The sequence below is a fragment of the Haemorhous mexicanus genome, chromosome 1 (genome assembly GCF_027477595.1).
Source record: "Haemorhous mexicanus isolate bHaeMex1 chromosome 1, bHaeMex1.pri, whole genome shotgun sequence".
NCBI lineage: Eukaryota > Metazoa > Chordata > Aves > Passeriformes > Fringillidae > Haemorhous > Haemorhous mexicanus.
In genome coordinates this window covers 47,390,534-47,412,257 of record NC_082341.1, presented here as the reverse complement: position 1 = coordinate 47,412,257, position 21,724 = coordinate 47,390,534, and the positions used below count along the sequence as shown (strand labels likewise).

Here is a 21,724-nt window from a genome sequence, read left to right as displayed (position 1 = left end):
TCAGGAAAAAAGGGTACCAAAAACTGCAATTCAGATATCTCCTCTGCTTTTCCTTCCTCCATCTCTTCACATGCCTGTCTTACAAAAGCCAACTTTTTAAGTACATGCCTACATAATTACCACTACTGTGGCAGTTAAAATTGCTGTTGTCTGGCTAGTGCTCTGACTAAGAACTCTTCAAATTTGCCAAGGGGATTTTATGCCTGTGAGGGTGAAACCAGTTTGATTTAAAAATTTCTCTTTCAGAAATCATTTGCTAATCTCCCTATGGCTTTCAGTGATGAGTTTGACTGGCCCCAGTTCTCAGAAATCACTGGATTTCTCAATTCCACCATTGGGTAAGTCAACAGACAGAGTGGCCAAGCCATAGCAAGTCTCTAGGTCTCTCAGAGCACAGCAAGATTAAAAACCAAAGCAGTGCTGGAAAGAAAAGAGAAAAATACTATTCAGCTCTGCATCTGCTCTTTCTAAAACCAAGATCAACCCGGGATCTTGGGTTTTAAAAAATATTTTAAATATATAAGCAAGTCTTCCTGAAATTCAGGGTAGGTTTTGGAACCGGTCAAACTGTAATTTAGAAGGAGAAAAACCCCAAAGAAATAAAAGATAATTTTTTTTTTTTTTACAAAATTCAGGGGAAGGAGAGCATTGCTGAAAGTAACAAAAATCAGCCTTTCTCTTTTCTTATGTTTTCCTTTTAATCTTCCTCTCTTCCTCGTATTTCCTTTTTGCTGATGAAAACAGTGGAATAAAGGGCATCCCCATGGTTATTTCACAGTGTTCCCTGCTGGGGGGAAATCTTTTTTCTCCCCCTCCCACATGTTGATTTTTTTTTTAACACATTTAGAAGGAAATAGCAAAAGGAGAATTTGAAAGAGTCTGTGACCTAATTTGCTGTGTTAGTTTGGCTCATATGGATGGGGAAGGTTGCAGGCATAGAAAAAAATAAACTCCCTGCCAGAAGGGAAGGAAAATAAAGTCCAAAACACAAAACACCTTAAAATGCCTGCAGTGGTAAATGTGAAATTAAAAAAATAAATAAATAAATAAAAACCCACCAAAAAAAAAAAAAAAACCCAGAAAAAAACCAACCAAACTTTTTATTAATCATCTCTCTGGCCAACATTAAAAGGCGTTTGAACCCTGCAAGAGCTGTAGGATACAATCACCGACCAGTACCTGGTCTGACCTAAGTTTCAGATAATTTTTATTTTTTATGTCTAGAATAAGTCAGGAATAGAGCTGAATGCCAAACCAAGCATGGGTCAAGCCTGAAGAGGCTTTCTACCAGCAGAATTTAAAAGCTGGCAGAATAACATTTTTGTTTTCCAGGAAAAATATCTGTTGCACGATATACTTGGATTTTTGTTTCCTTTTTTCCTCCCTGTGCAAAATCCAGGCTCTCAGCCTCAGCTACATTCATGCAGTATCTGCTTTAAGGCAGTTTACTACTTGACAAGCCAACAGGAAAGGTCTCTGCAGCCTTCTCTATCAGAGCCATAGCAAAACTGATGTTTAAAAATCTGTTACAATGCCCAGTCTCTCAGTACTGGGCTCCAAAGAATCTGAAGCTCACAAGTGATCAGAGCTTAGAACTGCCCCTGAAGTTGTCAGTGATAAACTTTGCTCCAGTGTTCAGTTTTTAATCTCTTCCACTCCTGAAAGAAAAAAAAAACAACAAATAAATAAACAGCTGCAGCCCAAATAGAAATGACCATGTACTCGTGGCTGGGAGCTTGATCTTTTCATCACCCTCTGGCCTGTTATCCTTTTCATTTGTTTTTTAGTTTTTTTTTCATTTTTCTCAACAGTGCAAAATAAAGGAGAGAACTTAAAACAGCCAAGCATAACCTGTTTTCAGATTAATCTGTCCAAGATTTATCCTGTTGGGAAATGATTGCCCTGCCAATATTTCTTCTCTTTTACTTACTGTTCCATAACAACCAATTGAAAAGTCAATTTGCGAACAACCAACAGAATTGTTTTGATAAATGATGTATAACAAAAAGGTTTTTAAATGCCTTCTCTGAAAAACCAGGATAAAAGCATTGTTCCTGGATGGAACAATGTCAGAGAAACTCTTCATCAGTTTATGGTTTCTGAGCAGGTATCTTTGCTTTATTTTAGGCCACCCTGTTCAAGATTAAAAAGATTTATGGCCACAAAAAGAGAGAGATGCTGAAATAGAGGCATATACATAATTGGGGTACTGAGTTTTTCAGAGACAAGAACATACTTCATTTTTAAAATCAGCTGTGTTTTCATCATTATCATATGACTTTAGCAGTTTGCATTTTCTCAATTTATTTCAGAGGGTGGACAGACTCTCTGTATCTACGTTTACGCAAGAGAAATCGCTGTAATCACAGAGACTTGCAGAACATTTCCCAAAATGGTATGTTAACTTCTTTAAACTTCTTTTATTATTATATTTTTTGACATTACTAGTGCTGATAATTGATGCTGCATTAATGAACATCTGTCAGGAACAAAGAGAAGCCCCTTCTTAGTTGCAGGCATTTCTTATAGAAAAATAAAGAACAGCACCCACTTAACTCAGCACTTACTTAACCCACTGGGGCTAGTATCTCAATGTGCTCTCAAAACAGATTTTTAATAAGTAATCAAAGACATAAACGAAACTTAACACTGTTGGGTTTTGATTAATTTATTTTTTGGGGCTGGGACACATCATCTTTCTATTTAAAAACACACACATACATATATACATATATATTTTTTTTATATATATATATATATATTTACACATTACATTTATATGCACATTGTGTCTTGCATGGTGTCTTGCATGGTGTCTCAGTGTGCAGTGAAGAAGAGGAAGATTAATACAAGAAATAAGAAGTGGGTAGAGAAGCAGCTAAGCAAGGAAGAGCAGTGGGTTTGAGAGCAAAGCCGTGTCCCTTCTGCATCTTTCCTGAGGCTATTGCTGCTTAACATTTGGAGTGGTGACCTTAGAGCAAAGACCAGGGTCCATGCTTGATGTCTTCTAGTGGGGCACATCCTTACACAGGAATAATTTAGATGAGCTTGGGAACAGCAGGGTCAGGGATTGCAGCAAATGCTGCAAAATTGTACAAAACATACATGACAGAAGTAATAATGAGACTTCTCTGTAAACTAGTGGCCCATCAGCCAGAGGTGGTGGAGGGCCAGGGCCATTGGGGTAAAAAGAGAAATTTCAAGAAACCATCAAAACTTCAGGGTAAAAAAGGAAAGAAGGTTGCAAGATGCATCAGGCATGGCATTTTGTCTAGAGACAGGGAGACACTGCTTCCTCATACAAATCCTGATAAGACCTCAGATTTTGGTCCTGTTTATCTAATGAGGACTGACCTTGATGGAGACACAGGGAAAGGTTTTGGGAAGGACTAGGGCAATGGACACTTCTGAAGGGATGATATAACACATTGACATTTGAGCAAAGCATAATTTAAAAGGTATTACCATTTTGAATTCCTTTGAGGCATAAACGCTACAGAGGGGAAGAATGGTTTAAACTGAAGGATAGTTCTGGTACAAGAACATGGGTTTTCATTAAACTTACTTCTGTTTGGAGGGAATTATTTTTTTTTTAAGCTATCAGGAGTGAAAATCTTAAACCAGAGGAATGAAGATGAACAAGAAATCCTGAGTTGTCAGAGGGGTTGTATGAAGGAGTGACAGTAGTCTTCCTTATAAATTGAAGTTTATGGTGTTAGCTTTTGTGTCTTGGATTAGCTGATGTCCCTAACAGCAGGCTTAAAAGACACTTGATTATGCTGTGATTATGCCTTTTTGTTTCTATTGTATTTAATTAATTTTCATGCTTCAGAAAACTGGCTGCAAAAGCTTGGGAAAATTTATTTTCCTTGGGTATATAATTTGGCTTCCTTTCCAGCAGATGATTCATGCTGGCTACAAATGAGGAGCCCTTCTGTCTCTAGAACTACTTAGAAACTTATTAAATGGTTGGAATTTCCTGAAAAAAATTTGGATCAGAAAGGATCTGCCCCAGCCCTCCACCTCCAACAAACATACATATAAATACCTCTAAGGCAGGTGCCAAGAGGACAGTGCTGGAGTCTTTTGGTGGTGCTCAGCAACAGGATGAGAAGCAATGGCTATAAAATAAAATTCAACAAGTTTCACCTCAAGACAAGGAGGAACTTCTTTAGTCTGAGGGTGGCAGAGCACTGAACAGCTGCCCAGGGAGGATGCAGAGTCTCTGGAGACATTCCAAACCCACCTGGATGTGTTCCTTTGTCACCTGTTCAAGGTGACCCTGCCTTGGCAGGGGGGTTGGACCAGACGATCTCCAAGAAGTCACTTTCAACCCTAAAAACTTTGTGATTCTGTGAGTCTGTGATCTTACCAGGCAGAAGATGTTGCACAGACAGGTATCATGATGCAGGGATCACTTCTAGGCTCAGGTGGGCATTTTCACCTTAAAAATTGCATTCTGGCACCACTGGCACTGCCAATGCCTCTCATATGCCTTGCTCCTTCCTGTGGCACACACGGCGCTCCTGAGGCTTTGAGTCTTCTGTGAAAGTGTTTTACAACATCTTTGGTGTCATCAGTCAGGTTCTTCTGAGTTTCTTGCCTGTAAGTTGCAGGGCATTAGAGTTAGTGGCTCCCATTATTCCAGGTGGGCTTTCTGGTGAGAGAGAATTTTAAAAAGGGCCAAACTAGATGGTCAAGGATGACTAGGCCAATGGTTCTTCTTATTTGTATCCAATTTGCCTCAGTACCTGATACCCTAACTATCTTGTTCTGCTCTTTTTACATTAATGGGAGTAGTATTTCATGTGCTTCCTTTTCCCAATTCCCTGGTAGATTTTTTTATAATCTCTCACTGTGTTCATCATTCGTTTTTCTCTCCACATATCCCCTTTCCACTAACACTACAGACACCTGCAGGATATAAAAAGAGGTGAGCCTGTGTCACAGCAAAAGACTCTGCAGAAAATTAGGAAGTGAATTTAAAAAGGGACAAATTACCAGTAAGAGAAGGATCTCAGAATATCTTCTCTAAATCATCACACTGACACTACATTGTAAAGGTTCACTTTTATTGCCTCATTTGGTGTAACAGTTTCCCAGAATGGGAGGATTTAAAAAGCTACCCTCAGTGTCAATAAAGCAAACAGCTGAACAGTCTGACTTAACCCCACCCAGGACAACTAAACCTTCCTCTGAAAACGCTGCTTCACAGCCCCACATGTGTGCAAGGAAAGGATGCTGATCTGGTGGAGGAGATATGCAGCCAAGAGCCAGAGCCCAGGGACGGCAAGCCAAGCCAGGCACCAAGAACAATGTTCCTGTCCAGCTCCCCTCCGAAAGCACCAGCACTGTGACAGACTCAGCACAAAGGGACATTCCCCCACTGCTCTTCTCAGGACATGCATCTTCACAATGGAGAAAAGCTTCCCCAGCCTCCATGCTAACAGGATTACTGCCTTCCCTTTCTTAAAAAATCCGACTTATCCTCTGGAGGCCGTGGACCCTTCCCTCACAACTGGAAGCAAACCCAACCTTGATTTCTGAACCAAAACTAAAACAAAACCTCACCAGTCTGAGAATATTTAGAAAGCAACAGAGAGAGAGAGAGGCAGAAAAGATCCAGGAGTGGATTCTAGGCCATTGAACAGTGTAAGGCTAACTGTTCTGCTTCGTCTCCTTTTCTCTCTTGAATGTTTTCATATTTCATCCTGTATCACAAAAGCTTCCTTGATGACTCAGTTTACCCATAAAAACTCCTTTCCAAAATACCCATTCATTTTCTTGATGTTTTGATTTGTAACTCTGCTAATGCTTTCCACTGAGCTGCTTATAAGTACCTATGCTTGTGGAGGTAATATATACCCAAGAACAGCTTATTGCTTTTTTGTAAATACATTTTAAATTTTAGAGGTCCCACTAGCTTATTTCTGCTGAGACCACAGCCACAGTCCAGGGAGCCTTGAGACAGAAAGGCTTAAAGAAAGGGTGTTCAGCTCTAACTGAAAGAAGGGCTATCAAACAGAAAAAAAACCCAAATTTGGTAGTTATGTTCCAAACCATAGTTTCTGAGTTTTTTGTGGGGCTCTTACACTGCTGAAAAGAGCTTCTCAATAGAAGGGCTGGATTTTTGAATGGATCAGCAACCCCCAGGAGAGAAGCAGCAGATTGATACATTCATTTTCAGCTTAGAAGAACTGGATTATTTAAAGCATAAAGGATTCCTTGATATATGCAGTTGGCATCACTGTGAGTGATAATAACAAAGGCATCACTATTAAAATGCAAAGTGTATTATTGCTACCTTAGGGGTTTATATCTCAGATCTCTTCCCCCATACCAATCCAGCAGGGATTTAATGATGTTCTGTCCACAAGTTTCCCCTCAAGAGCTGCAGGGAGGGCAGGATTTACTCCTCAAAGCAAGTTTCAGAAGCACAATTCAGAAAAGAGAAGAGAGAGATCAGGGAAGCGTTGAGCTGACAATAGGAGGAGGATAATAAAAGAGGAGAAGGAATGAAAAAAGAGGAGAGAGTGAAAATACTGAAAAATTAGAGCAAGTATGACCTGTAAGATCTGCTTCTCTGAAGTTTATGTTTCTGTACCTTGCTATTAGGTGAGCTTCTTGCAATCACAGACCTAGTTTCATCTTGACCAAAGCATAAAGTCTTTTTGGCTCCTTGTTTACTATCCCTCTTGTACTGCACGTGATGGAGTTTGATTTGTGTGCTGGAGATGGTTGGGATGAATATGCATAGCCTTTCATGACCTTCTAATAAGTTTAATGCACAAAAGCTTAACTAAATGGGAATGCTTTTCTCATTCAAAACATAAATAAAATATTACAGATGCTCACAGATGTTTAGGTGTAGCCAGCTCCTTTCCTCAAGGAGGAAAGATTTTCATCCAACCCTTTGGGTGAATTGCTAAAATTGAACTCATCTTGGGAGGAATGCAGCTGGCCTAATACTACTTAGAAGAAGTCTGACACTTGTGGGGAGAGCCATGCAGGAACCCAAACACTGGTGTCTACAGCTCTTTGAGGTGCTTTATGATATTTTTCCCACCTCCAGCTGCCCCTCCAGAAGTGCACAATCTCTCATGCATCTTGTGATGTATCTGCCAGCCCTGCTGCAGGTGTCTTGGATACTCTGGGATGTCAAAAATGGCACTTGGCGCCTATGTTTAGGACCTGAATCAGTCCCAATGTGGTATAGCTGTGAGACACTTACTCTCTCAGAAGAGTGAGAACAGTTCCCTTTGCAATTTATAGGGAAAGTTAAAATAGATTGACTGTTGACAAGTCAGGTTGGCTGGTTTACAGGAGACTACTATGTTCAACAGATGGGAAGAAGCTGCCAGATCTGGATTAAAAGCCAGATCCAAATAACCCTGCACTTAAAAGTATTTGATTTTCTACAGGCTGAATTGTGCAACTCAGATAAGAAAGCAGCAGGTCCCTGGATATAGCTTTACTTCTTGGTGCCAACACCTAAAAAGGTTACAGAGACGACTTGTTGCTCCATTTTTACTTTCAATGTTTCTACATTCTTGGAAATATGCAATGTAGTTTGGTTTTGCATTCAGGGTTTTTTTGTCACTTTAACAATGTTGTACTATTTCTCTTGTTCCCTCTATGTGTGATCAGGTGGTTCTTCAGGAAACCTCCTCTCTTTAATAAAAAGGTGAGTGCTTAATGGGATTCAAGAGGTACAGGAGGTACAGGAGCACTGACGGAGTTCTACCTCTTTGACAGAAACAAACAAAGCACTGTGAGGATTATTTTATTCATGAATGGTCTAAAAAGCCCAGCTTCTCTTGACCAGTGTGCTCTGAAGTGCTGACTCTTTCTTCTCTAGAATAAACAGTCATAAACAGAAGAAAACTGGGTTTAAGGGTGGATATCATAATCCCCATGGCCTTGAACTTGCCTCTGTTAAGCCAGTGGAGGATTTCCAGTGATTTTAAGGGAGAGACTAAGCCTTTCTATAAGCCTGTGTGTAGCAGTGTAGATAGATATGGGCAGGCCCACTGTTATTTCCATGTGGATATAACTCAGTAGTTACTGAGTAGTGAGAGGCTGCAATTCTCCTTTTCAGATTAATTTGGGTGGGTTGTGGGTCAGCTGGGTTTGATTTAGATTGCTTGACACTGATATAGTTTGTGTCCTAAAGGATTTATTTTTCTCTCATCCTGACAAAGAAGTAATGAATTCTTGCCCTCTAGCACTGAGATTCAAACCACATCCTGATTTTAACTTGAGTTCAGTTCTACACAGAGATTTACTTGTCAGCCAAACCTAGTCTTCCTCTCCCATCTTTGATTAAAAAATTCCCATCTTGATTCATGTCTTTGCCCCAAAGTGAAACTATTTGATTTGGCTTCTGAATAACACAAAGAAAATGGAAAGCCAGCAGGAAAAACAGTGAAAAAGACAAGTCCATGAGCAGCGAAAGGGAGAAGTGAAAATAACTTCATTTAAGTCACTTTACTAAAATATAAAACTAGAGTGAAAAAAAGCAACCACAAAAAAAAAACCAAAACAAAACTCTCACAAACATAGGAGCAGTCATTTGGGTATTGGCCATATCCAAGAAGGATACTTCCAAATGTGATCTTACGCAAGCATGGTGTGTGATTCAGACACTGAGAGTGTATTTCCCCATTAACATAGCTCCATATTTATCTTTTAGTTTTGCCAGAAACCAGCTGTTGGACAATCCAGCCATAGTTATCTACGCTACAATTGGGAATGATGTCTGCAATGGGTAAGGTGTAAACTAAATGAACACTTTTAGTAGCATAAATTTTACTTCTTTAGAGTACTGCTGACTGCCTGGACATTTGTGTCTCACTACTTTGTGCTTCTTCATGATGGCATTTTTCTTTGCTATTGGTCCTTCTTTCTTAATTTTCTGCTGAAAATACTTGTTTCCTTACCTGCATTTGTCATAGGCACCTACCAGTCCTGATTTGCAGCTTGCATTTCTCTCTTTCTTTTATAAGCCAGTCATAAAATGACTAATGGTATGTCTGAAGTAATTACTTCTAACTTTGCAGAGGAAATTAATAATAACAACGGGGGGGGGGGGAGGGGGAAGTGTTTAAAAGCATGTATATCCATCTTACCTACTGTGCCACCTCCTCGCAGGAGGGAGAGCATGACTGGTTCATCATTTCTGAGGAATGACAACATAGTCCCCTATCGAGGTCCATTTTCACCCTCTGCTTCCTGCACTCTGCTTCCTGCACTCTTTGCTGTGCTCTCCTGATGAGGTGTTTTGTCTTTCTGGCTTTATTCACATCATAAACTCTGCAGGAGAATGAACTGAAGCTTTCAAAACTGATAGTTCTGGTATTACCCATTAGGAGTGCTCACAGGGACACCAAGAGGTCACTAGCTGGATGCTTCCCTTCCTCCTGGTAGAGGGAAGGCAGAAAACACCTTGCAACCAGGCCAGTGCACAGCACATCCATGCTGCAGTTTTGGTTTTGCAGGAGGCCTGAGTGCTGTTGCTAGTGCAACATTATTTTCACCATGGTCGATCTTCAGCTTTTCTTGTGCATGGAAGAAATCTATCTTATTTACACAGACTTTCAAAACAATCACTTTAATATATGCTGCACACTCAGCTAAGTTTCCTGCCAAAGGCTTTGAAAATTCTCACCTGCAGATTGTATAACGAAGTGGGAGCTATATGCAGACTGTCAGATGTGGCCATGAAAATGGCCAAGGTTTGGTGTCCTAAAACTGCTTAATAGGCAGTTCATGGGTTGAAGCTTTGCTTGCCAGGTGTTGTGTTCCAGATGATGATGTTCAAAGCCAGGCAGGACTTTCCTCAGCACTGCAGAAACTGGGAGCCCTCAGCTGTGGCAGAAGTGGGACCACAGGGGCACCTTTTGGGTCTTTTCCTGCCATGACCCTCACCCTAGCCACATGCAGGCAGCACACAGAAATCACCTCCCATGAAACCTTCCCCCTCCGGTGCTCATGCTCGCTCTGCATCCCTGCCCAGAACTGCCAAATTTGCCCTCAGCACCCGGCTCCTGTCAGGGAAAAGATGCACAAATCCTCAAAAGCAGTGCTACCATGCTCTGACTGGGAGGGAAAAGCAGTCTTGCTGACCAGACTGTCCTGGGGATCTGTTTACCGGGAAGCTTATGGAGAGATCATTGCATCCATTGCCAGGATGATAAAGCCCCTACTTCCCCCTCCACAAAAAATAAATTCCACCTTTGCTGAAGTCCATGGCTCCTGCCATGGAGACTTTCAAGGTGTCTTCTCACAGGCTGGGCCCAGGCTCTGTTGTGCACATATTTCAATTCTGCTGTGTCACTGCCTTAGCTAAAAGCACCTCTTTTTGCTTTTTTTTATTCCTCATTCTGCAGGCTATTCCTTCTGCTTACCCTGTCTCTAACACTGCTTTCTACTCTTCTGAAGTAAAAAGAAAGTTTCCAGAAATGTAAACCATTTTGACCTAGCCTCTCCCATTTGTATATTCCAAAACCTTCCAGAGCAGTATTTAATGCTTGCTTGAAACTCTGATGTCTTTTTATCCCAGCATTCACTATCTGGCAGAGACACTTTTGTCTGCTCAAATTCCCACTGCTGTTTTCTGTCCGTTTTCTTCCAAAACATTCACAGTATCAAAAGAGGCTATCAGGCTATAGTGATCCCTGTGACTCCTGCAAGGAAAGATGCCACAGCTTCTGTAGCATTGTGCTGTTTCCATTGAGGGGGATGCACAGCAGAGAGAGATTTGTTTCAGTGTCCAGTTACTGTGCAGTTGCCTGGCTCTGATGTACCTACAGAGGTTACAGAGGATGCCGAGCATCTGATGGGCTTGACTTCAAACCCAGGGCTTGGCAAATAAAAACCTCTTCAAGGACAGCTCTAAACTGCAGTAATACAGCCTTCCTGGCCTTATCCTGTATTTTGGCTTCAAAAGAAGGCAGTGTGCTGAGCATACTGGAGACACAGCTCTTCCCAAAGCACTGTTAAAATGCAGGTATTTCATCCCATGTGAAGAGCTGGGCAATGAGTAATGTGGATGCTTGTAGACGGGAACGATAATGAAATTGGCAGCCTGTGTTACACATTCCCCATAGTTTCCACACCAAGGTGTCCAAACAGGGGGGTGAGAAAAATAAAGACAGATGGCAATGGTATCTCTCAGCCCGCTGAGGGGTAAATATGGGATACAGAGACCTAGAAAAAAAAAATCAGACAAGAAAATAATGAGCACCAGAAGTCTCAAATGCTGTACAGTTAATGCAAATATTAGTTGCATTTTGGGTGTGGCACCATTTCTCCAGCCTCTCCTTCACACATCTGCACTTATGGCATCTGCAACAAACAGCAAGGTGGCAGCAGCAAAGCAGGGAGAGCAGCAACCCACCATGAAAGGAGCTTGTACAAAGTGACAAAAGTGCCAGCAAGAGCATAGTGCCCCTTTATAATACAACTATCAGCACCAAAGAGCTGCTGCACCCCTCCTGCCCTAAAAATAGTGTGTGAGCAGGCAGCACCTCTAGCTCTCATGCCCTGGGCACACCAGCCTGTGCAGCAAGCCCGAGGGAATGAGGTGAGGGTACCACAACAGGCCCTGGTGCTCACCCAGGCACCTTGGAGTCCTAATGGCAGAGACAAAATTAAACATGCCTACAAGGTTGCTTTCTTCTCATTTGGATTTAATTTCATAGCCTGGCACAGAAAAGAAATGTGAAGACATATCTGCATGACTTCAACGCTGTATGACAAGAGAAAGTGGAATTATGAATGTCATATTAATTTTGGCTTGTGCTGACATGTTTACTTGTGGTAGAGGGCTTACATCAGACCAGTATTTTGAAATCAAGTGCTGCAACACCTGTAGGCGAAATGAAGTAATTTCAGAGCAAATCCACAGTCTTATCTCAAAAGTAGCTTGATTTGGTGGCTGTCAAAAGGATAAACCTGAATTCTAATGCTTTTTCAGTTCTTCCTGCTAGAAAGTCTCAAACACTTCAGCAGCACATACTGCATTAAGATAAATTTCGTGGCCCAGGAAACTCACCCAATTATTATTTTGTGTGCAAAATGCACCTCAGTGAAGAATCCCAAATCCTTCTAAGGGAACATGGTTCTCCCACACAGGATTCAGCATACATTTCCCCCCTCTGAATCTAAACATTTTGAATGCCTCAAGACAGAGCAACAGTGCTTTGGAAAGCTTCTGATTCTATGGTGTTGACTGACAAGGAATCTGACCCAATTCCCAATTCAGCTTGCTCAGCACTGCAAGCATCAAGTTTGCCCTTCTCTTACCCCTGGGAAGCCAAGAAAGAGATGAAAGGATTATCTAAGGAAAGGACCTGGAAGGAGCCTTCTGGCCACTAAGGTGATAGCATTTCTACAAGTAAGAGGACAAAATGTGGGAAGAACTAAAACAATGAGGGTGCACATTAGTGCAACCTTCTTGCTTGGAAGGACATCCCCTGTCTTTCTTTCTGAACACCTGGTTCAGCTGGGCCACACCACCAAGACAGAATGGAAACTCTCAAGAGACCCTGCTTCCCAGGGTGGCTGATCCTTCTTGGGGTTTGTGTTGCTGAAATGGCTCCCGAGGTATTAAAGAGTCTTTTTTCCCTGTGACTGAAGAAGAAGTCAAGATTGCTCAACTCCGGTTTTCAAGGTTGTTTATTTTCTCTTATCTAATAAATAATTTTTCTGACTTGCTGAGATCTGTCTGGCAGGTTGATTCATGGCACACTGTCTGCCCTTGGGGCAGCGTTAGTTTTTTATACTAGAAACTACGTGTACTTTATTTACAATAATTTTCCAATACCTATCACCTATGTTAGACAGTCTGTCTCTACCCTAAACCAATCCAGAAGTGTCACCATCACAGCAGATGATGGAGGACAAGAAGAAGAAGAAGAAAGACAGGACATGCCCAGATTCCTCCATCTTGCCTCTTGAACCCCCATTCTAAATCCCCAAAATTCTACTTTTTCACCCTGTGATAAATTCACTATCATTCTACTCAAACCCTTGTGGCTTGTAAATCCTAGCACAAAGTTGGTAATTGTTTCCATGGGTTAAAATCGAAGGCACAGGTGTTTTTGACTCTGTGCCAAGGTCTCTGGGCCCCCTGCCAGGGTCTTGAGTCCTCCAGGGCAGCCAGAGGAATGGCCTGGGTTCCAACAGATCCTCTCTTGATGGGATGAGACAACCTTCTCAGGGCTGTGCCCCCCCTTGCTGTCAGCCCCTGCTATGGACACGTGCCCCACGAGAGCACAGCAATAGCTCTCGGCTGGGAGAGCGCGTGACCGCTTCTTCTGTAATAAAGTGGCTGCTATAATAACATAACTAGAGCACTGTTCTCCAGGCTGCCTGGGGTGGTTCTGCTTGTTTGTTTTTCTTATATAAATTGAAATGTATTTCAACTTTAGGATTTAATTTCCCCTCGCACTCCTGCAGCATTTACAGCTAAATACAAGAGAGGAAGGATAAGCCTGAGCTGGGGAATCTGGATTGAAGAGGTTCACGCCTGACAATGAGCCACAAAACATGGGCATTCAGTCCTTGTGGAGCACTGACACAGCTCCTGTATCCCAATGGACTATTTTAATCTTAGGTATCGCCTCTCTCCAGGCTCACACATTTGTCCAGATCCCTCTCCTACCCTCCAAGAGAGCTGTAGTAAGAGGTGTATGACATGTGAGAGACAAAGCTACCTTAGCTATTCCTACCTTGCATAATCAAAAAGCATATTGAAGGTAAGGTATGTACAAGAACCCATGGTTTTACATTACTTCTTTGGTTGCTTTCTCTCTTCTTCTACTTCTTCCTCACTTATTGAACAATAACTTGGTTTGGTTTTTTACCTTGACCCTCAAGTTTTCTTACTTTTACCCTCTCTTCTTCCCATCTCTCACTGGGGAGGAAGCGGAGGAAGGAAAGCAGGTGAGCAGCTGTGTGATGCTTAGCTGTCCACTGAGGTTAACCCACAACTGGAGTCTACTCTATAAAAAAGGGAATAATTTGTCTGTTTTTAGCAGAAAGATGGGGTATGCTGAGGGAGGGAGGTTTTTGTATCACATCTGATTTTGGCAATGACAAGTGAGAGACAGCACAGCATTTTTCTAATGTTTTATTCAGCTGACTTAATGTGGTAGAGCAGCAGACAGAGAAAATGACACTGTTTCAGGTACCCTTTTGGGGACACAGTATTCCTGACAAAATGTCCCGTTGGCATCCTCTCCTTTAGGGAACGTGACACACTGGCTCACATGACCACACCCAAAGAAATGCTCTCCAACGTAGTGCAAGCTCTGCAATACCTGGACACCTGTCTTCCAAAAGGCAGCCATGTGATTCTAACAGGCTTGGTGGATGGTCGCTTCCTCTGGGATAACCTGCATGACAGATACCATCCTCTAGGTAAGTCTGAGGTGTTGTGGGGTTCCTCCTGGTCATCTGCCTGTTCATGTTGGCTTCTCTCCCTAAAAAATCTATGAATCCATTGACGACTTCAAGCAAACCTGACAGCGTGGAGGAGATCTGAGAAATATGAGGCAGATATTGGCTGTGCTGCAGAAATAGGAATGACATCTCTTACCATTCCCAGTGCAGGACAGGACAGACCCCTATTCTGACTGCTTCCCTCATCAGCCATACCCACCCAGCTCCAAACCAGGCTCAACACTTGTTGGGGTGGTGTAAACAAGCTGCTGTACCACAGTCTTGGCCCAAAATTGTGGCCAGCCTGCCTGCATTTCATCCTGGTTGTTGTTACAGGTGGAGATGGCCATTTAGGTTACACTCACTGACTGGTGGATGTTGTGGTAAAACTGGATGTGGACCAAGGCAAAAGATTAAGTCAGAGGGTTCCAAAAGACTTTTTTTATATTAGAGAAATAAATTTTCTGCCAGCACTGGGTGCCTGGCACCTCCTACACTAGCTACATGAGAGATTGAAACCTCATACTGTGTGCAGACATGTTTTGGGACATTCCCTCAGAGTGTAAAGTGCTTTGGGGTATTTATTTTCAGAGATTTGGAGGCTGCCTTTGGGATCCTGTCATATCAGAGTGTATATGGCACAGTACCTCTGACCATTAAGAGACCACTCACTCCTTGGCTTTCTAGACCAAAAGCATGTACTTACTTGTATTGGAGTAAAAGAATCTTTTTTTGAATCTGACAGGCAGGAAGTTGTTGTCATAATAGTTCTCACCAGCAAAGAGAGAGAGAAGCTAAATCACATCATTAAAATGGTAGATTACAACTTCAGATGATTTTGGCAACCACTGGGTAACACAGCTTGCAGCTGTGTTGTGGTTTCCCCAAGGTTTCCTAGTAATTACCAACGGGCCCACATCTTTCCCATTTCTATTCCTATATTTTTCTCTCATAACCACTATACTAGTACCAATTTTAAAAAATTTAAGAAAAAAAAGAGAAAAATCTTACCCCATTCAAGGCAGGGGAAACCTGTCATAATTAATTTTTAGTCACATAAAACTATTTCTTCCCTTGAGTGCATGTTTATCACAGCAACAGTTCCTCTGACTAGGTATCTAATTATCACAGACGACACACAGCCAAATCAGGTGTGATTAACTATAGGATCAGGTGGAAAATTTTCAGACGGGCTGATTTGCCTTGGAGGGACCCAATTAATCCTAAGCAACACGTTTTGCAGCAAGGGATCCCTTCTGGCACATCCTCCAACAGGCTGTGAGCAGTTTTCCCCATTTGGCTGCCAGTCAGCCATGACCAGACATCAGTCTGTCTTTCTGCCAAATCCCTGGTCCCCACAACAGCCCATCCCAGGGCCTGATGCTTCAAGCTACAGGAATCTGGAACATCCAAATAGCCAGAAGTGCTCCTAGATCTTTGAACTCCCCAGCTTTTTCTTTCTGGGCATCTGGAACGGCTGCTGGGTGATGGGCAGCTGTGTGAAAGGCAAGAAACATATCTGTATCAGGGAGCCACTGCAAAGCAACCTGAGCAGCCCATTTCACTTGGTAGAGATTGTACTTTGCAGTTCCTGAAAGCAACAATAAGAAATTCCTATTTCAGTACTGCAAAAGTATCAAAGCCTGATGGAATGATCAGTGTATTACAAACAATAATACAACTAATACAAAAAAATGTGGCCATTTAATTCTCACCTTAGTTGTTGTTACCAAAGAAGCAAAAAGATTGAGAAAATGGATCATTTTCCCAACAAGCCAGGCTATTGCATAGCACAGTGAATTTTACAAAATGTTAGCTGGGTGCTTGACTTGGTGCTCGAATTTCCTCACCCACACAAGCATATCCACTTCCCTCCATGACAGCAAAATTGTTTCTCCCTTTTAAGGCTAACCTCTGCAAAGTAAATGCAGATCTCAGAGTGTATACAGGCACCCTTCAGCTTTGCAAACCCTGCATTTCTTTGGGGGGTGAGAGACAGGTTAATGGGAAAGTATCAGCCATGCACTTTGGAGGCTGGCATAGGCTGTGATGACTAACCCCACAGGTGAGACAAATCACCTATGAAAGGCAGCAGAGGGATGCAGGAAAAGCAGGTGTGGGGCTCTGCACACTGTGGGGACACGGGCACCTTAGCAGGAAGAATGCCATGATGCTGCCACCTCTATTGCACCCCAGCTCTGGTGGTGCGAGGGTACCCTGGGGGTTGGGGGTGTGGTGAGGCTCTGGGGGTGCCTCTTCCCACCCAAGGGTGTAACGCACAGCAATGCACAGACGTGCAGAAAGAAGCCACATTTGGCCATTGGGCACACGATGTTTGGCTCTCTGTGCTTTGCAGGACAACTGAACAAGGATGTCACGTACAGTCAACTCTACTCTTTCCTCGACTGCCTCCAGGTAAGGTCTGCAGCTGTAGCTTAGGAGCCCCCCTTTCATCTTGGTCTGCTGCTAAAGCCCCTCTCCTCATGCCCACCCAGGTGAGCCCCTGCAGCGGCTGGCTGACCCCCAATGAGACCCTCAGGAATCTGACTTCGGAGGTAAGTCTCAATGGGGCTGCAATGGGATCGCCCCAGTGCTCAGACACTCTGCCCTGTGTCTGAGGAGAGAAGCACAATTGCCTCAAAGGCAAGATGTCAGCACAGTATTTTTTCTTCCAAAGGTGAGGAGAAGTTGGGGAAACATCTACACTTATTCTTTCAAATGCCTCTCAGGCTCTGGGAGGCAGCATGCTCAAGTTAAGGGATTTGTAAAGGTATTGCTGTTACAACCTCTCAGTTACCTAAATTTATGCTCAAGGGATGTGATCTCTCTGAGACAGAACTGTTCAAGTTCATGTTCTTTAAGAAGAAAATGTGCCTGATAAGAAAGGAAGGGCTTTTGAATCAAGTCAGCTGTGGGTATAACAAGCCAGCTGCATAGATTTTTCTGGCTGTAGGATCAGGTCTTGAAAGCAAGAGCCTTACCCTGTTTTCATTTGGGATTTGTGCTAATCTTCCTCAGACACATTTCTGTGGACTTAATCACCAGATGGTGTGACCAGGGAGCATCCAGGCTCAGTGCAGGAATGGGAACGGACAGAACAGAGATGTCTTAAAACTAACCCTAAAAATCTGGGTGCAGAAGTGAATGATACATAAAAACAGCCATCTTATGATACAAGGTGATTTTTAATCCCAGCAATGCCCTGCAGCCATGTAAAAGGAGCCAAATATTATCAAAGATGTCGTCTTTGTGTATGGTTGTATTAATGTTTGCATTCACTAAACAACAAAATATGAACTTAATTTCACCAAAGCTTACATATGTATTTTATTTTGTGCCCTGTCCCCCTTGACTTCGGAGGAGGCCATTAAGCACATTCCTAAACCTTTGCAGGATTGCAGTTTATATATTCATACCAACAATACAGAACATAGAGTACATGTAACTTCTGTCCATGAACAATGCATATGTCTGCAGGGTATGAATTAATCATTCTGAGCCTCTGTCTGAAACTAATTGTCTATGTTATTATCCAAACTGCAGAATTTAAATATTTAGGAGATCCTGATCTCTGTTATGGCTGCAGAAATTACACTGGATGTATCAGGCAGATGCTCAATGGTGGTAATTAACTCTTCTGAAAGTAAGGGTGGAATTTGGTCTGCATAGATAAGCATTATCACCCCCAACTTAGTAGTGGCAAGGATAATAGGAAAAGAGGGCATTTCTCCTGTAGAAAAGTTTTGCATTTCTTTAAGAAAGAGCTCCAAAAGTGAAAAACTTAGAATATTTATATAAGTGTAGGGGCACTACTAAAGGAGGTCTCCAGTGAAATAAGCATATGCTGTAACAAACTTTCAAAATCAGCTGAGGCCTCAGTGCAGTCTGTGAGGATGAACTGGGTAGTCCAAAGGCTGGTGGTGCTCATGCAAGTCCAGGTTCTGATGAAGAGCCTTATTTCACCTCCGGTCCTCGAGAAGAAAGGGCAACGTTAGCTTTCAAATTCCTGCCTGCACATCAGTGACAAAAGCTGAATCCATGCAAAGCAACATGAATAGGAATGGACAGTTATTAAGTCATTTGATTTTGCAGAGAGCGTTACAACTTTCAAATGTTCTGAAAGAAATAGCAAGATCTGAGAAATTTGCCAACTTTGATATTTTCTACATGGATTTCCCACTGAGACAAAGTAAGTTGTTTTTTACCCTGTCTTTCTCACAAAGCATTTACTCAGGTTCTGGCCTGCTGATATGCTCCTCATATTTTGGCTCTATACCAGTAGAAGGTCAGTACAGTCAGCCTAGGTGACCCTGCTGTCAGGGCTGTGGCCAAGGAGGTATCCTTAATGCCAGCTTCTCCTGGCTTCCATAGTTGGGGTGACCAGGCACCTTTCCTGAGACAAGATCTCACCACTACCTTGGGAACCACAGCCTCCTCTCTGGTCGCAGCTGCTGGCACCCACCACCCCAGTGATGCACAGCACACTGGCCACTTCCTCTTGGGTAGCAAAGTGACAAAGACAAGAGATGTGCCTCTGCTAAGAAGGCCTCCTGCTTGTCCAATGCAGCTTCTCAGGCTGACAAAGGAAAAAAAGAAATCTCAAACCGTATTGGTCCGTAAGGTTTGGGTTTATTTCTGAACATTGCTTTCATAGCAGGTTATCTAGGCTGGAGGTGGTTATCTACCTGCAGTGGTCAGAGTGGTCTTCATGAGATGTAGTTTACTCCATCACTGACTGGGCTTCATGCTGCCTCCTCTGGGCTGAGCAGTGCCTTTGGAAGGAAATCTTTCATCAGCCATTTCCCTGCCTCAGCAACACAGACACCCTCTCACTGTTCCCAAAAGTAGAAGCACCTCTCCCAGGAATAACTGGCATCTTTCCTATGTTTCTTTAAACACCTACATACTACTGTAACTTTTGACTTGAAGAGCTTACAAAACTTGTCCTTCTGTGATCTTTAGTGACATTAGGTAAGCGCATTACCTAAACCACTTTCTTCTGAAACTGACACTTTAAAATAAATTAAAACACCCAGGAAACTTTTGTCGTTATGCATGAGCATGAGCAGGCAGTGTCCCTGTGGGGCTGGGGACCAACACCTGAATCCCCGAATCCTGGAATCAGCTCTGTTTGCCTTGCAAGATGCACAGGGTCCAGCTTGAGGCAACACTCAGCATCAGCTCAGATTCATCACAAGATTCATCACACTCCTTCTTTTTAAAAATGAGGATCAGAATGAGATGGGGGATTGAATGGGCAACATATTACAAGTAGTTAGACAGTGAAGGGAAAGTGGGAAAACAGCTTTTTATTTCTATATCCAGCCTGGATCTCCCATGTTACAACTTGTCTCTCCCTCTCTCAGTGTGCACTGGTGGGAAGAGACTGGCACCGTCCAAGTTGTCTTCCCACAGGCTCTTCCCTGGAATGGACCATCCCTGTTCCTCAGCCTCCGTTCATGGGGCAGGAACTCCAGCCCTCACCACCTTGGGGCCTCTCCCAGATAGCCTGAATGTTTACATTCAAAAAGGAGTATATAATAATTAGGAAAAAAGCTTGATCTGCATTTCCTTGTTTTTATGTTCACATAGAGAGGTAGTTCCATGGAGTCCTTATTGAAAATTTTTGTCTAGGGACTATATTTTAAATCCCAGCATGCAGACATCTAAATCCAGAGCCACAAAGGGACAGAAGCACCCTGTTAATGCTTTAAAGTGTACTTCTCTAATGCTTCTCCCCATTTATTCTCCCCATTAGTGCTTAGCTGTCCTTGAAAGCACAAAGCTGCCACAGCACCTAAGATTATTAAAAAAAAGTAAAAATCTCCTTTTGCAGCCAAATCCCATCAAAATTCACAAACTTATTTTATCCTACATGACCCAATTCAGGAAGCTGGTTCTGGGTCTCATGAAGACCATATGGAGGAGGAGGAGGTAAAGAAGTGAGGATGGGAGAGGCAGTCTTTCTGTCCAAAAGTTTCTGTCAGAGAGGTGGGCTCCACTGTCAAGTTCATTCTCATAGCACAGAGTTTCAAGGGTGTCCAAGTCTCCTAGTGGCTTTTGCCTCAGCTCCTTAATATTTAACAAGTCATTAGGATTTGGAATGAACTACCTGCTGGGTAGGCAAATTACTTTAATAAGTTAAATTACTAACTTTAGTTAATTTATTTGCTTTCACAAAAGGAAACATCTTAATATAATTTGCTGTTCTTGATTACATTGCGTTAAATAAATGAAGTAAACAAAATCACACATGCATATACAAACATCAGCTTTGAAAGACACTTTGTAAAATTTCCTGCAGCCCTGGAGCCAAGGATTTGAGCTTGCCATCAGGAAAGCTGTCAGATCATGAGTGTGCTCAAAACCAGCTAAGGCTGCTGACCTACTTTTCTGGTCTCTTTCTGTAGGAAGCAGCAAATACTCCCCTAAACTCTCCAGACATCAAATATTTAGCAGTGGTTACACACTGAGTGCATAGATTTCAGGCTGGCCTGGGCATATATATGTACATAGCATCTCCCAGTTTTCTCTGAGTAAAATTTGAGTACATTAGCATTTATTCTAGATTTAGGTGGACATTCAAGCTCACTAGTTGACCTTGACTAAAGAAATTAGTGGTTTCTTTATGAAGCAGAGCAATAAAGAGGGGGAGAGGTGTTGCTTGTTATGCCTTTTCCTTGATGTGGATGGGAGCAAGCTCTAGACCAGTCCAGCCAAGGCAGCAGGCATCTTTAAGATAAGCTCTGGACATACTCAGCTGGTGGATATTTGCTCGACTGCTCTAGGATTTTTGGAATTCAGGTATAATAGTATAAACTGATCTATCTTGATACATATCTTAGGTCCTCCTCTGCTGTTTTTGGCACTGGAACAGTAGTCTCTCTACAGATGAACTACAAATGTACTAAAACACAGTACACAGACTTGTACTCCATGTACAATATCATATATAAGGGGTTGTGTAGTTCACTGTGCATCTGTATGTGCACTGCATGGTGGAATCCAAGGTAAATATCTGTTATGCCCAACATACTGCAAATTTGAAACAAACCCATGTTTTCAAACAGGTTACTTTGGGCAGTGCCTGAAACATCACAAGTGGGTTTCTACAGTCAAAGCAGGAATATCACCTTTCTGTGAATTAGAGTTAGCATGGGAACCCAGACATCACTTTTTGACACAATAGCCAGGGTCCAAAAATCAGTGGTGAGCCCAGATCAAACTGTGGCACTTGAATGGAGAACATTTTTTTCCTGACAGGATGCTTGCATAATGC

At 42.5% G+C, this 21,724-nt stretch overlaps 1 protein-coding gene across 4 annotated transcripts in view; it reads left to right on the top strand.

Moving 5' to 3' along the window:
• Positions 1-21,724, top strand: part of AOAH (acyloxyacyl hydrolase) — a 74,128-nt gene that overhangs the window by 44,436 nt on the left and 7,968 nt on the right. For 2 of the 4 annotated variants that reach the window (XM_059848735.1, XM_059848746.1), the window contains exons 13-20: positions 247-338; positions 2,313-2,395; positions 7,648-7,684; positions 8,693-8,767; positions 14,252-14,424; positions 16,802-16,860; positions 16,941-17,000; positions 18,538-18,634. In XM_059848735.1, the coding sequence (XP_059704718.1) occupies positions 247-338; positions 2,313-2,395; positions 7,648-7,684; positions 8,693-8,767; positions 14,252-14,424; positions 16,802-16,860; positions 16,941-17,000; positions 18,538-18,634 (676 nt within the window). The remainder of the gene's footprint in view (positions 1-246; positions 339-2,312; positions 2,396-7,647; positions 7,685-8,692; positions 8,768-14,251; positions 14,425-16,801; positions 16,861-16,940; positions 17,001-18,537; positions 18,635-21,724) is intronic. The other 2 variants (XM_059848755.1, XM_059848763.1) reach the window with 1 other exon arrangement.